At 41.9% G+C, this 12,071-nt stretch overlaps 2 protein-coding genes across 4 annotated transcripts in view; one reads left to right on the top strand and one right to left on the bottom strand.

The window, feature by feature from the left end:
• phactr3b (phosphatase and actin regulator 3b) overlaps window positions 1-4,954 on the top strand; it is a 52,562-nt gene extending 47,608 nt beyond the window's left edge. For both annotated transcript variants that reach the window (XM_051415465.1, XM_051415467.1), the window contains exons 9-13: window positions 777-832; window positions 2,566-2,627; window positions 2,842-2,982; window positions 3,855-3,931; window positions 4,405-4,954. In XM_051415465.1, coding sequence (XP_051271425.1) covers window positions 777-832; window positions 2,566-2,627; window positions 2,842-2,982; window positions 3,855-3,931; window positions 4,405-4,420 — 352 coding nt within the window. In that variant the 3' untranslated portion in view covers window positions 4,421-4,954. The remainder of the gene's footprint in view (window positions 1-776; window positions 833-2,565; window positions 2,628-2,841; window positions 2,983-3,854; window positions 3,932-4,404) is intronic.
• Window positions 4,955-6,216: 1,262 nt separating this feature from the next.
• On the bottom strand, window positions 6,217-11,514 carry ppp1r3db (protein phosphatase 1, regulatory subunit 3Db). Of its 2 annotated transcripts, none has more exons than XM_051415468.1 (2): window positions 11,210-11,514; window positions 6,217-11,010 (listed from the first exon to the last, which is right to left on the bottom strand). In XM_051415468.1, the coding sequence occupies exon 2, from the start codon at window positions 10,988-10,990 to the stop codon at window positions 10,109-10,111; it is 882 nt and encodes a 293-aa protein (XP_051271428.1). In that variant the 5' UTR covers window positions 10,991-11,010; window positions 11,210-11,514; the 3' UTR covers window positions 6,217-10,108. The 2 variants fall into 2 exon arrangements, with proteins under 2 accessions (XP_051271428.1, XP_051271429.1); XM_051415469.1 differs by having other exon boundaries at window positions 11,264-11,514.
• Window positions 11,515-12,071: the final 557 nt, after the last annotated feature.

The raw sequence follows: 12,071 nt of genomic DNA, 5'->3' as shown, positions 1-12,071 counted from the left end.
ACTCCCTACCATCAGATGCTTTAAATCTGTTGTTCAGTAATGCAGATGCTGTATTTGCTTTATGTGAAACGTTGTTGTAAAGAATGCTGTCGATGAAGAAGTGAGTTCAGGTGGGTTTACCCTGACTACCAGCCCGGTTATACTTGTGTTTTCCTGATAAAGCTGTCCCACCACAGTACAGAAGCAGCTCCCTCTGCTGCAGCAGGGTTGTGTGTTCGTGTGCGTGCGTGCGTGCGTGCGTGCGTACGTGCGCGCGCATGGGGAATCTCCTCCTCAGTCCCACCCCTTCACATTAGTGTTGTGTGGTAAAAGGCTGCAGCACCACTCACTCCACTCAGAGAACAGCTCAGAGCGCTCAGCATCCTCCACACCTCCGCCGGGACTCCAACCAACGCTCCTCTCTCCAAACTTCCCATCAGCGCTCCTGGAACATTACAGCAACCGAGCTGCTCCTGGAGGGGAAGTCTCCCTCTTTTCATTCACTGAGCTGGCCCTGACGCGTGATTTTAAACGCGCAGCCTGACTTTTTTCCCGATGTGGAGCCTTAAATGTTATAATAGCAAAATAAGCCGCTTTTTGGACTCGAGGTGGGACGCGGTGTTTGCTTTTTGGATGTGCGGATCTTGGCGCTCTGCGCACCGGCTCAAGCATCTAAAGTGCTAGTAGTAGTGAAAAGACTGAACAGACTTTGTGGAGGGGGGCTGGAGAAAGAGACCCCGGGCAGCAGCGTCGGGGGGAGACATGGTCCAGAACGTAATTCTGGTGTTTTTCCGCAGGAGACTGAGCCAGAGGCCGGCCGTGGAGGAGCTGGAGAGTCGGAACATCTTAAAGCGTGAGTAGTTCATCCATCGATACCGGTTTATAGCTCCAAACGCCCCAAACTGAGCAAACCAGCGCTATTTTCTGTCTGTGACACATTTAAATAGATCTCACTGTGGGACTGTGGGTTTAGATATACTTTTAATTTGAAGGAAAAAAAGTTAAAATCCAAAATGTATTTCGACTGTATCAGTCATCCTATCAGCCGTGGTTAAGGCTATGTTGACTTTATTGTTTCAGTCTGCATTAAAAAAACGTTTAAAGTTGACTTTTTAATAAAGTGATTATAGACTGAGACTGGGTATTTCAAAATAAGACAAAACAAAAATGTTATTTCAAATTGTGATTATTATAATATGTGTTGTTTTTTAGTATTTTTACAGCTGAAATAATAAGTCTAATTATGAACCAGTGGATGACAGGAAATTGTCAACAATTTAATATATAACTGAGTCATTTTTCAAACAAAAACTCTGTTTACATCATCTCAAATGTGACGATTTCCTTCTTTTTTCAGTTTTATATTATTATTATGGAATATCTTTGGCTTTTGCACTGTTGTTTAGACAATACAAGTGAATTGGAGATGTTATTTTGGCTTTGGGCATTTTTGATGGACTTATAATTTGTATTTTTTGACCTTATGAATCAAGTGAGAAAATAATCGGCCGATAAACATATATTTATTGTATTACAGACAGGACCTTATCTCCCTGTTCTGTATTTTGGAATCGATACTATTTCCACACGTCCGGTAGCAATAAAAATATATTTTTTGCATATCTTTATATATACATATATTTGCAGAAGAATATTCAAATATAGACATCATGGACAATGATAGACCCCCGCCCACAAATCCCTAAAATCAATGTAATACTCCACTATTATTTCTATAGGGGTCCTACTGAGCAGTTAGTTGACTGTAGTGCCCTCTTTTATCTGTGGATCTGGGCTCATATTTGAATCCTCATTGAAGCGACAACACTGTTTTATTCAGAAGAATAATAGCTCCTCGTCTGCAGGGAGAAGGTGTCAGATCGTAGCACTTCAAAACTGTGAAACTAGCCGAGCTGTCCCCACAATACAGAACAATTATAAAACAGCCGCGTGGGGGATAAAGTCCCGCATTCGTAGTGAACTGTGTCTCCCAGCTGAGACGGGCCACCTGTGATCCCTGAGCAGCTGCCTGTTTCATCACTGACCCCGTCTCTCTCTGCACAGCAACATGTGTTCAAGCTAAACACTTACCCTGAACCACAACACATTCATTCACCCACTCTCCCAACCACAAACTGAAAGCCTTCTGGAAATATGCAAACAGTTGAGTCATGCCTTCCTGTGAAATATACTCGGACTGTGACACGTGCCCGCCTCATTGCCAAATACCTCAAAATTTGTTTGGAATGAAAGAAGGAGATTAAAAATAAATGAAGTGACATCTAGTGATCTCTCTGCTGCATCTAATAAAGAGAAATCCCATTAGTGCTCTAATCTGCTCGTGTCACATTCAGCACTGATCCACTGCTGAAGTCCTGTCCTCAGCACAGTTGCAGACCCGGCTCACTTAGGAGTATTGATTGTGAGGGGGATAAGAGATATTAGCTCTGTTAATCACAGACTTAATCAACTGTCCAGTGCCATGATACAAACAGTGACAGTGTATTTACCCAGTTAATACATGCAAGTGAATGATTTGGACTTGCTTTTTGGTTATAATATTTGTCTTTTTTTTTGTGTCAACAGAAAGAAATGACCAGACGGAACAGGAGGAGAGGAGGGAAATCAAACAGCGGCTGAACAGAAAGGTAGGCAGCTACACTGATCCGAGCTGTTTCTTTGAATTTCATCCATTTAATCCCACATTTGACTGGGAGTCCCTCACGTGGACCAGCCACAACAGAACCTTAATACCCAACCTGCTGCTGTTTTTTATTAATATTTACCTTTTATCACCAAGCTCTTTGCTGATTGAATGCATTGATAAGCTGATGAGCTGACATTTATTTGTATGTTTTCCAGCTGAACCAGCGGCCGACAGTGGACGAGCTGCGGGACAGAAAGATCCTCATTCGTTTCAGTGACTATGTGGAAGTGGCCAAAGCTCAGGACTACGACAGGAGAGCTGACAAGCCCTGGACCAGACTGTCAGCTGCTGACAAGGTAGCTTAAAAAAATCCATCCCCGGTTTTTAGGAAGGATCAGCAACACTTTTATATATTAAAATGGTGCAAGAATTTGATTCAGTGGCCACATTCTGCGTCAGCCTCTCTCCAGGGTTTCTGCAGGTCTTTAAAAGTCTTAAAAAGTATTGAATTCAGTTTCCTCATAAAGGCCTTAGAAAGTACCTTGGCAAAAGTCTAAACTGTTTTTAGATTGTGGGCTGTTACACACTGTGCTGCAGGAGGCTGTTTACTCCTTTTTCAGTCAGCACCATCTCACCTATAGCAACTGCCACTACTGTTGCTGCAGCAGCTACGACACTCATAGTCTCATAATAGGCATCTGAAGCCACATTGGATAAGAATAAGAGTAATTCTTCATTGGTTAATCCATCCATTCATGTTATGCCACTTATCCAAGTACAGGTTGCATTAATTGAATTGAATATATCATTAGGAATTATTGTCATATGCAATTTAGGAGTAGTGAAAATATGTGATATAGTAATAAATAATCCTAGGGTATATTTACCCCTCTGGGTTTTCATCATAAATGTGCTGCAATGATCATGAAACAGGTATCACATTACATTCTCTGTGGTATTAAAAAGGACTTTAAATGTCTTTGGGGATGCCCTGCAGAGACCCTGCCTGTCACGATAAACATTTCTAATACAACCTCCTGGTTGTCACAAACTTTGATTGTGGGTGTGAAAGATTAAACCCAGTTAAGCTTACATAATCGGCGCCTAAACGGCAGATGTTTCTCCGCTTTCATAACATCCTCATTTGAGCTTCACCACCTGAGCGCCTGCATCGATGTATGAAGGGGACGCACCTGGGCTTACGCCTGTTGTTGCCTTTGTTCCGCAGGCGGCGATACGGAAGGAGCTGAACGAGTTCAAAAGCAACGAGATGGAAGTTCATTCTTCGAGCAAGCATCTGACAAGGTCGGTGTGATATTATTATCTCCCTTTTTGCTCTTTTTTTTTGCCTGCTTTATTGTTAGCGGGTGATGTCTAAGAGGGTCAGTGTGACATTGTGCGACTCAAAGATTCAAAGGTGCATTATCCGACAATTTCACATCAATGAGTGCACACCCTGCAGAGTAAGGCTTAAATTTAGCTGCAAGCAGGCCCCCTGAGATGAGAAAGTTGCACCCTTTTGCACCACCTCTCCACTATAATAGATGTTCGCATATATTTAGCTTACGTTTTGCTTATGTCAAGACTGTCTGTAGCTATAAAAAATATCCTGAATTAGCCAGGGTGGTGCTTACGCAAGACCCCATTTTTGAGGAGAGGCCATTGGCTGCTTTTAAGAGCACTGTCCATTGGGCTAATAATAGGACTCATGATTGATGAAACCCTATGTGAATATTTCAGCCCACGCTCACACTTTTCCCCTCTTTCCCCCTTTGCAGGTTCCACCGGCCTTAGCAAGGTTTCTTCTGTGAAGAGTTGCTGATATCTGGTTCTGTCAGTGAAGACCTTGCACGGAGTCTTCCAGTGCCCTGGCCCACAGTCAGTGGGCGTCCTGGTGTTTTTGTCCAGCGAACCTTGGAGGCTATGTCTCTAGAAATGGAGCCGCCGGTGGACGGGGACGCATGCGGCGAGCTCCACTTCTGCTCAGAGGAACATGACCTTAACCCTCACTTCACCTTGTCGGAGGAGCAGGAAGAATGGAGGTCATGTGTTCGCCATAGACAAGCAGAGACTTTTTTTCGTAAACAGACTGTTTTGAGCAACGTCCTTTTTGATGCCACATGGGGGAGATGTGCATGTGACCGAGTCGACCAGTCCCACTCCAGTATCAGTAGTCACACCCCCGAGCTGTGTCTGAGTCTCATTGATTCAGTCGATGGTGTTTCATATCAACAGTGTAAACAGAAACCTTGTCTGTGTAGAAGACAAAAATCCCTTTGTAAGCACTATTTATTGTCTGCACAATACAGGTTTTCAATTTGTAACAAACTGTTTGCTTGTCTTGTGTGCAGTGTGATTTTGGTGTGTTTTTCAAATCATACTTCAATATCACAGCATGCCAGGAATGTGTGATATTTAATAATGTTCTCACTAAGGTCAGAATTTGGTGATAATTGCTGACTACACATCCTAAATGGGTTGTAATCCCTTCAGATTTATCTTGTCACTTCTGCGCTTTAGTAAGCAGATAATAAAACCGCAGTGAGGTTCACCTTCATCAGATAAAGCTGTGATTAGTTTACGAATGCAGGCAGTGACCTGTTTCTCCTCATTGTGCTGTGTATTACCGTCTTACGAATGAGGACAGGCATCATTTGTAGGGCATTAAGAAGGTTAGTTAGGTTAAATCCGATCATGAAAACAAGCTCACCTGACTGCGTCTAATATCTAATAAGTGTTTGTGTGGCTGGGTCACATCTGGCAGAGGAACAAGAATGAGAGAAACCAGCCATTGTGTTACACTTATCCCTGAGCTTGTTCTTTCCAGACAAACATTAAAATGATAGGCACTGTAGGTGCAAGTGAGGTCATTGGAAAGCCTCTTTCAGAAGGTAGAAATCTCTTACCTGATATTAAATTTGAAAAACAAAAAAGTAACCCTGGTGTGGTAACATCTCTGTCAGGCACGTTCAGATTGGCAGTGCAGTTTTTAGCTTCTTTACTGACATCAACACGCATGTTATGTGAGTCACTCACCGTCCTGGCACTGGTGGAGGAACAGATGGCAGCTCCACTTTAAACTGTACTGTCCTCCAGGACCACTCGCTGTCTGTAGTAATGAAAGCAGCGGCTACGGGCGGCGGGCCGGTAGTGGTCAGTCCGGTCCAGAACTGCCTGATGACCTGTGGAGCTGCGTGGGCAGAACAAGGGGATGCTCTCATGGGTGTGAGGGGGATATCCTGACTTCCGGTTATCCCTCAGAGGGGTGAAGGCCAAGTGTGTAACACACACGCTGAACATATGTTCAGCAGTTTTTAGCCAACTGTAAGCGTGATATGACTTTCTGGTTCAAAAATAGGCTTTGGATTATAAATCACGTCATGTTTTGGACCATTTTCCTTTTTCCATATATTCCTGAGAAACACTCATTTAGCTGCGTTGCATAAGAACAATACACCACGTCACTGTTGCTCTCCAGAGCTGTTATTTTGAACCACACATTAGCTTCATAGGAGCAAAATGTTTCTTCTGCAAATAAATATTCATATGAGGAAATCAGTCATACCCACGAGACTAACAATGAACAAATATTACAAGCGACACAGTTCTTTTATTCCAAAACACACAGGCCATAATGGTGTTTTAATGATGCAACTCATAATCACTGGCACCCAAAATGAAGCATCAGTTGTTACATTTCAATTCCAGCCAGTCCCTGGAGCAAACGTCACTATTGAGCATCATGTTGGCTCCTAATATGGTGGCTTCTTATATAACTACCGGCAATAAGCACAAGATGACAGCCCCAAATAAAGGCACAGCGCTGCTAGGCTGCATGGATGTGTGCCCCAGCAACACGCTGGCATGACAGCTAAGACTGTTAGTGAAGAACATCCATCCAGACAAACAATGAGAGCAATGAAACGCAGGCAGCCCCGGAGAACAGAGGGGATGTTTGTTTTTGTTTCTGGTGCAACTGTAAAAGGTTTAGGAGAAACAAGTAGAGAGGGCACGCTAAAGCCTGGCAGCACAAAGGCCATTCTTGCAGTTTACTGCTATGTTCATGCCTTTATCCACCGCGCCTCACAGTGACTGCTACAGTGGAATAAGTCATCGTCTGTGAGTCCAGTAATTACAAACAAGCTACAGAGGCAAAGTGTAAGACACAACAAGAAAGGGTTGCCAGGTTATGAGTGCCCTCTGAGAGCTCTGAGGACAGTGCACAGCTCTCCGGGGAGTGTGATTACAGAATGTTGTGTTACTTTTCTAAATAGATTGTTTGAAAAAGTTTCTAAAGGCAGATGGAGTTTTGTAATAACGCTCTCAGGAATCAGTGATGGGATAATGAGGGTAAACCAGTTCATCACTCAATCCACAACCAGTATACACTACAGCAGTTTATTATCATAACAGAGGGAAGCTGTGACTCTCTTTTACTATAGTTTAGTGGTGAATTAAGAAAAGCTCAACAAAAAGACTGATATCTAAAATGTGCATTCATAGGATTTGTGGAAACAAAACACATTTATGTTGCATGGATCTCAAATAGTGCGAAGTTAGCAACAAACAGCAGTGGGATGTTCAAAAGTACATTTGCTCAAGTACTGTATTTTACACATTTGAGGTACTTCACTGGAGTGTTTGCATTTAGGATACTTCCAACTTTTATTTGACACCTATTATTATGGTACTTTGCAGGTTAAGATTTTATTTAGTTATCATTTTACAAAATATGCATTGTTACAGATTAAACTGCCCAACAGAAACTTAGCTCTACCTCAACATCAGTAATAATAATCTGATGATCTTCATATCTCTGACAGGCTATTGTGTTGAATGCAACATTGTTACTTGTAATCAGGGGCAGATCTGGAGAAGTATTCATGGCGTTGGGGCATGGAGACTTCAAGGGGGCAGAAATAAATGCTGATTTAATCGCAAACAATCACATTAATCAATATTTGCATGGAAAAGCCCCTAAATAAAGATATTTGAACCCAAAAACATTACATGATTGTGGCACATTAGTAAAGGATCAAATAGAAATACCTAAAGGTGGCATTAGAAATCAGTAAATTGTTTTATTTTTAGTCAAAGTCAAAGTCTTTTTTCATTGAAATTAGTCTAAAAAATGGCCATAACCAGGCATTTTTCCTCTAGATCCGGCCCTGCTTGTAATAGGGTATTTTTACATTGTTGTGTGGCTACTTTCACTTGAGTGTAAGTTCTGAATACTTCTTCCACCACTGGAGACAAAAATCCAACATTGCTTTACTTTGTAGGGTCTTAGATTTGAGCAATGATGCCATCTAGTGTCTGTCAACTGCAACGTCTGACTGCTTCAAATTACACACAAACTTATCAACGTGCCTGGAGAGAGGGGTTTAGTGTTTCGTGTTGTTGCAGAGTTGCAGTTCAATCACTCATGTGCATGTACAGTTTTAAACAATCACAGGAAACCCCCAAACTGTAATTTAACCCAAAACTGAAATTACAGGCACATTCATACTTAATATAAGGAGGAAGAGATTTACTTTAATCTACTTTTAATCTATTGTTTTTTGTTTCTCAAGAGATCATAACTGATAATACTGTATGAGCTTGTGTAACAGATCATTCAAAAAAATTGAGTTTAGTTAGATTTAAAGTCCTGTCAGTCAGTTTAAGGGTCATAACAGTTGTTTCTATTTTTAGTGGTAGGGCTAACTTTTTGTTCACATTTGGATGACAGACTTGTGTCTTTAATAAACAACATTTTATTTTTCTCTCATTGATTGATTATGGATAAGGGCTTGACATGCTCCGTAATGTGTTTCATGTTCAGATATCTGCTATCATGTTTAAAGCTTGCCATACAGCTGCAGTGACTAATGCAGATGGAAGAACGCCCGCCTATGAGTCAAACGTTGCAGCCTGCCAGGAAGTTCTGTGGAATCTGGCCTCTCATATCAGTGGAAACTTTTTGGTGAAAGGTCAGTGCCGTCGGGGATAACCAAGGGATCATAGTGCAACAGAGGAGCTCGCACTGCTCCCGGTAATCCTCCTCTAAAAACAAAACAAGCTCCAGAAGAGTGAGGTCAAGCCCCCTTGATCGTGACAGAAAGTGCAGAGTAACAGCAAACACGCTGCTCGGGTTGCCAGCAGCTCATTAAGTGCTCTCATTCTGTGTGAAATCAGCAGAGAATATGGATTTGTCACCTTGTGCAAATTCTGTGTTAAGATACAACAATAACTCAGACTGTCGGTCATTAAATTGGGTCACCAGACTTTGCTGACGTGCAGAGTGGGCAAATTCTTTTGTAGATCTGTACAGAGGTGGCCGGGATTTAATCTAAATAAAAGCCCAGCAGGAACACAGGAATCCTTCCATGACTCAGACTGGAATATTTTAAAGGGCCACTGCACCCGTTTTACATATGAAGTTTAGCTTACTCGTACTGAGGGGATGTCATCTGGGTTGTCTTGACTCCGGCTTGAGACTTCCAATTTTCAACAGAAAGCCATTGTGTTAAGCTGGAAGTGTGGGTAGTGGTGTGCTATTAAGTTGCATTATGGGAAATGTAGGATCCTGCGTTTTTGGAGCTTAAGCCATACTAAACTGATGGCTGCTACAGTAGGTAACCTTTAGAAAAATGGGTTTTTTTTGGTAATATTTGCTGAAACTTTATATGCTGACAGTAGCACATGAGGTGGTGTTGGCATTTGATCACCTGAGAATGAGACCCAACAATCAACTATCTTTCTCAGCTCTGATTGGTTGTTTTTGTTCAGGCCCGTTGGATTCTTGCAAATGTCATTAGGAGCACTAGGAGGAGCCAGAGGTACCTGATTTATTCTCAGATTATCTGTCAGATCACTCAAGGAAGCAGTATTCACTAAATGATTTTACCTTTTTAAACTAAAGTCTTGACCTCCTTTGACCATTTTAGTATTTCTCTAGTGTTAAATTTGAGTTCTCCCTGGTTAGAACATCTTCTTATCTGAGGTGGAGCGAGTGTTGAGATCCTTTATTTAAGTAAAAATAACAATATTGTAATACTTCATTAAAACTCCTGCATCCAAAATATTACTTAAGTAAAAGTGCAGTAAATAAAGTATTAGTATCAGATAATGTACATTAACATACAAGCAGCATTCTAATGTTGTGGCTGGTTGCGGCGGAGTTCATTTTAACTACTTTATACATTGTTGGGATGATTCTACAAAGTTTCCAACTGATCGTTTATTTTGCGTGTAAACTTTAATTCTGAAAGATAGCTGCAGCTGTCAGATAAATCTAGTGGAATAAAAAGTACAATATTTACAAAGTGGCAGTTGCTGAAGTACCTCAAAACTGTACTAGCAAGTACTTGAGTAAATGTATTTAGTTACATTCCACTGCTGAATATAATAAGCAAAGGGAATTATGGGTAGTTTAGGTGGTACTTTTTTGCCTGTCACCCATATCTGTGTGCAGGTGTTCCAGCTCCCCTGTGTGGACACTCAGGTGAAATGCAGCATGCTGTCCTCACACTCCCTCGGCACAGTCACCTTGTAGCTGTGGCATGACAGTTTGTAATTGTGTCCATTGTTGTTGTCCCAATAATTAGATCCTTTTACGCAGTAGCAGATGGCAAATTCTAAAATGGCTCCTGGCAGCAAAATGAAGGGCGGCACAGGCAGACGAAATCTGAAGATATCTGTCTCTGGAGCATCGCACTCCCCACGGTACCCACTTGATACCCAGGATGCTGTTGTTTCTGTGAGTGTTCTCCAGTTGGTGAAAGAGTAGTGCACTGTGACCTCTTTCTCATAAGCTAAGTTTAGTACTTGTATAGTGCCTGTTATCCCCTGCTCTGAACACAGGACCTGCTGCAGACACACGCTCTGAGTGTAGAGACGCTTCAGGAAGTCTGGCTGAGCTCCCATATTCTCAGGGAAACAAGGTTTGAAGTAAGGCAGGGACAGCTCCAATGATTTCCCGAAAGCCAGTTCAGAGCTCATCAGTAGTCTGAACATAACATGTTGGGGTATCAGGGGGCGCTCTTGAACTTTGAAGACTTTAACTTCCTCTAACTCGAGGCCCAGTGAGTCCACAAAGCGTACCTGCAGGCTCCTGAGCTCCTTTTTCCTCTCTGCTGATGAAGGTAGAGACTGAGCTCGTCTCCTCATGATCGTCTTGGTTGGAGGATCACTGGGAGAGCTGTGCTTTAAATTGAGTTCCTTTGCTGATGGAGCTCTCGGACCCGGAGGGCGGATCCGGACTGGGGCTTTGGGAGGTTGAGGCTTGGGATCATAAAGGTCCCGAAGACGGATGGTGGTGGATACACTACTGGAGCCACTGATAAACTGAGGCCGGGGCCCGCTCTTCTCCTTGTTCGCCATGTTTGTCACAATAAACACACCTTGAGAAACAAACCAACCAATGCATGACCTAATTATTTCGTTTTTCAAACTTTACATGCTATCCTGTTACAATCACCAGATTTCTAGACAAAACTGCAATTATTTGACAAGATCAATGTAAAAAAATCAGTCAAATGCTTACAATCTAGAGCAATGCAAATGTTGCTGCATGCAAAACATGTTCAAGAAGGACCAAACCTTTACTGCAGAGACGTGTTGTGTTCTGTTGCTGAACTGGTCTCTTGCACTGACCTTGTGTTCACTGGCTGCAAGCAAAGTTGCCGTGAACCCAACTGCCACCAGATGACAGATAAGAGCCTGCCTCTGCCAGCAGATGCCAGTAACGCTCCACAAGAAACCAAACACAACATCTTGAGCAAAAAAAATAATGAAGCTATTGCAAGCCACCCACAGCAGATGATCCCGTAAGAAGACTTAATAAACAACACAACCAGCCAACGAAGCCATCAGTGACTGCACGACAACCAGCTCCGGAGAACTGTAATCTATGGCTCCCACCCTTGACATATAACATGAGACCTAAACTGGGGATGGGAGGTGCAGAGTGAATATTTATAGCAGATAGAGGTGGGCTGTGTTTCTGTTCTCTGGAGATGCCTTTCTGGCTTCTCTATAGTTACTGACATGAAACCTGTGCTTGTTAGAATCTTGCAAATGATTTATTCATGATTAAGACAAACCTTTTCTGTGTAGCATTTACATGCATAAATGCCCATACATCAAACCATTGATAGAAAAATGTTAAATTTCTTAATAGCTGTTTTTTTAAAACAGTATAAATATGCAGTATTTTGGTGGTACAAGTCTTTTGACCTCCTATTCATATTTAGTATTTCAGAGTAAAAGTGCTGATTTGTGCCATCTACTGGTTCACAAAAAGCCATTATTCATGTACCCAAAGGAATAAACAAAAAGGAAATCCAGGCACTCCAAAAAATAGCAACAAGGAAGGAATATATTAAAAAGCCTTTATTGTAATGGCCAATTTTAATTATAATTATTAATTTATTTTATCATATATATATTTAAAAAGGACCTA

Source organism: Dicentrarchus labrax, unplaced genomic scaffold, assembly GCF_905237075.1.
Source record: "Dicentrarchus labrax unplaced genomic scaffold, dlabrax2021, whole genome shotgun sequence".
Taxonomy (NCBI): domain Eukaryota; kingdom Metazoa; phylum Chordata; class Actinopteri; family Moronidae; genus Dicentrarchus; species Dicentrarchus labrax.
The sequence above is the reverse complement of the archived record's forward strand: the minus strand, read 5'-3'. Positions and strand labels throughout refer to the sequence as shown.

Coding starts and splice junctions, on each gene's coding strand:
- ppp1r3db (XM_051415468.1), bottom strand. CDS start 10,990: ATGGCGAACAAGGAGAAGAGCGGGCCCCGGCCTCAGTTTATCAGTGGC.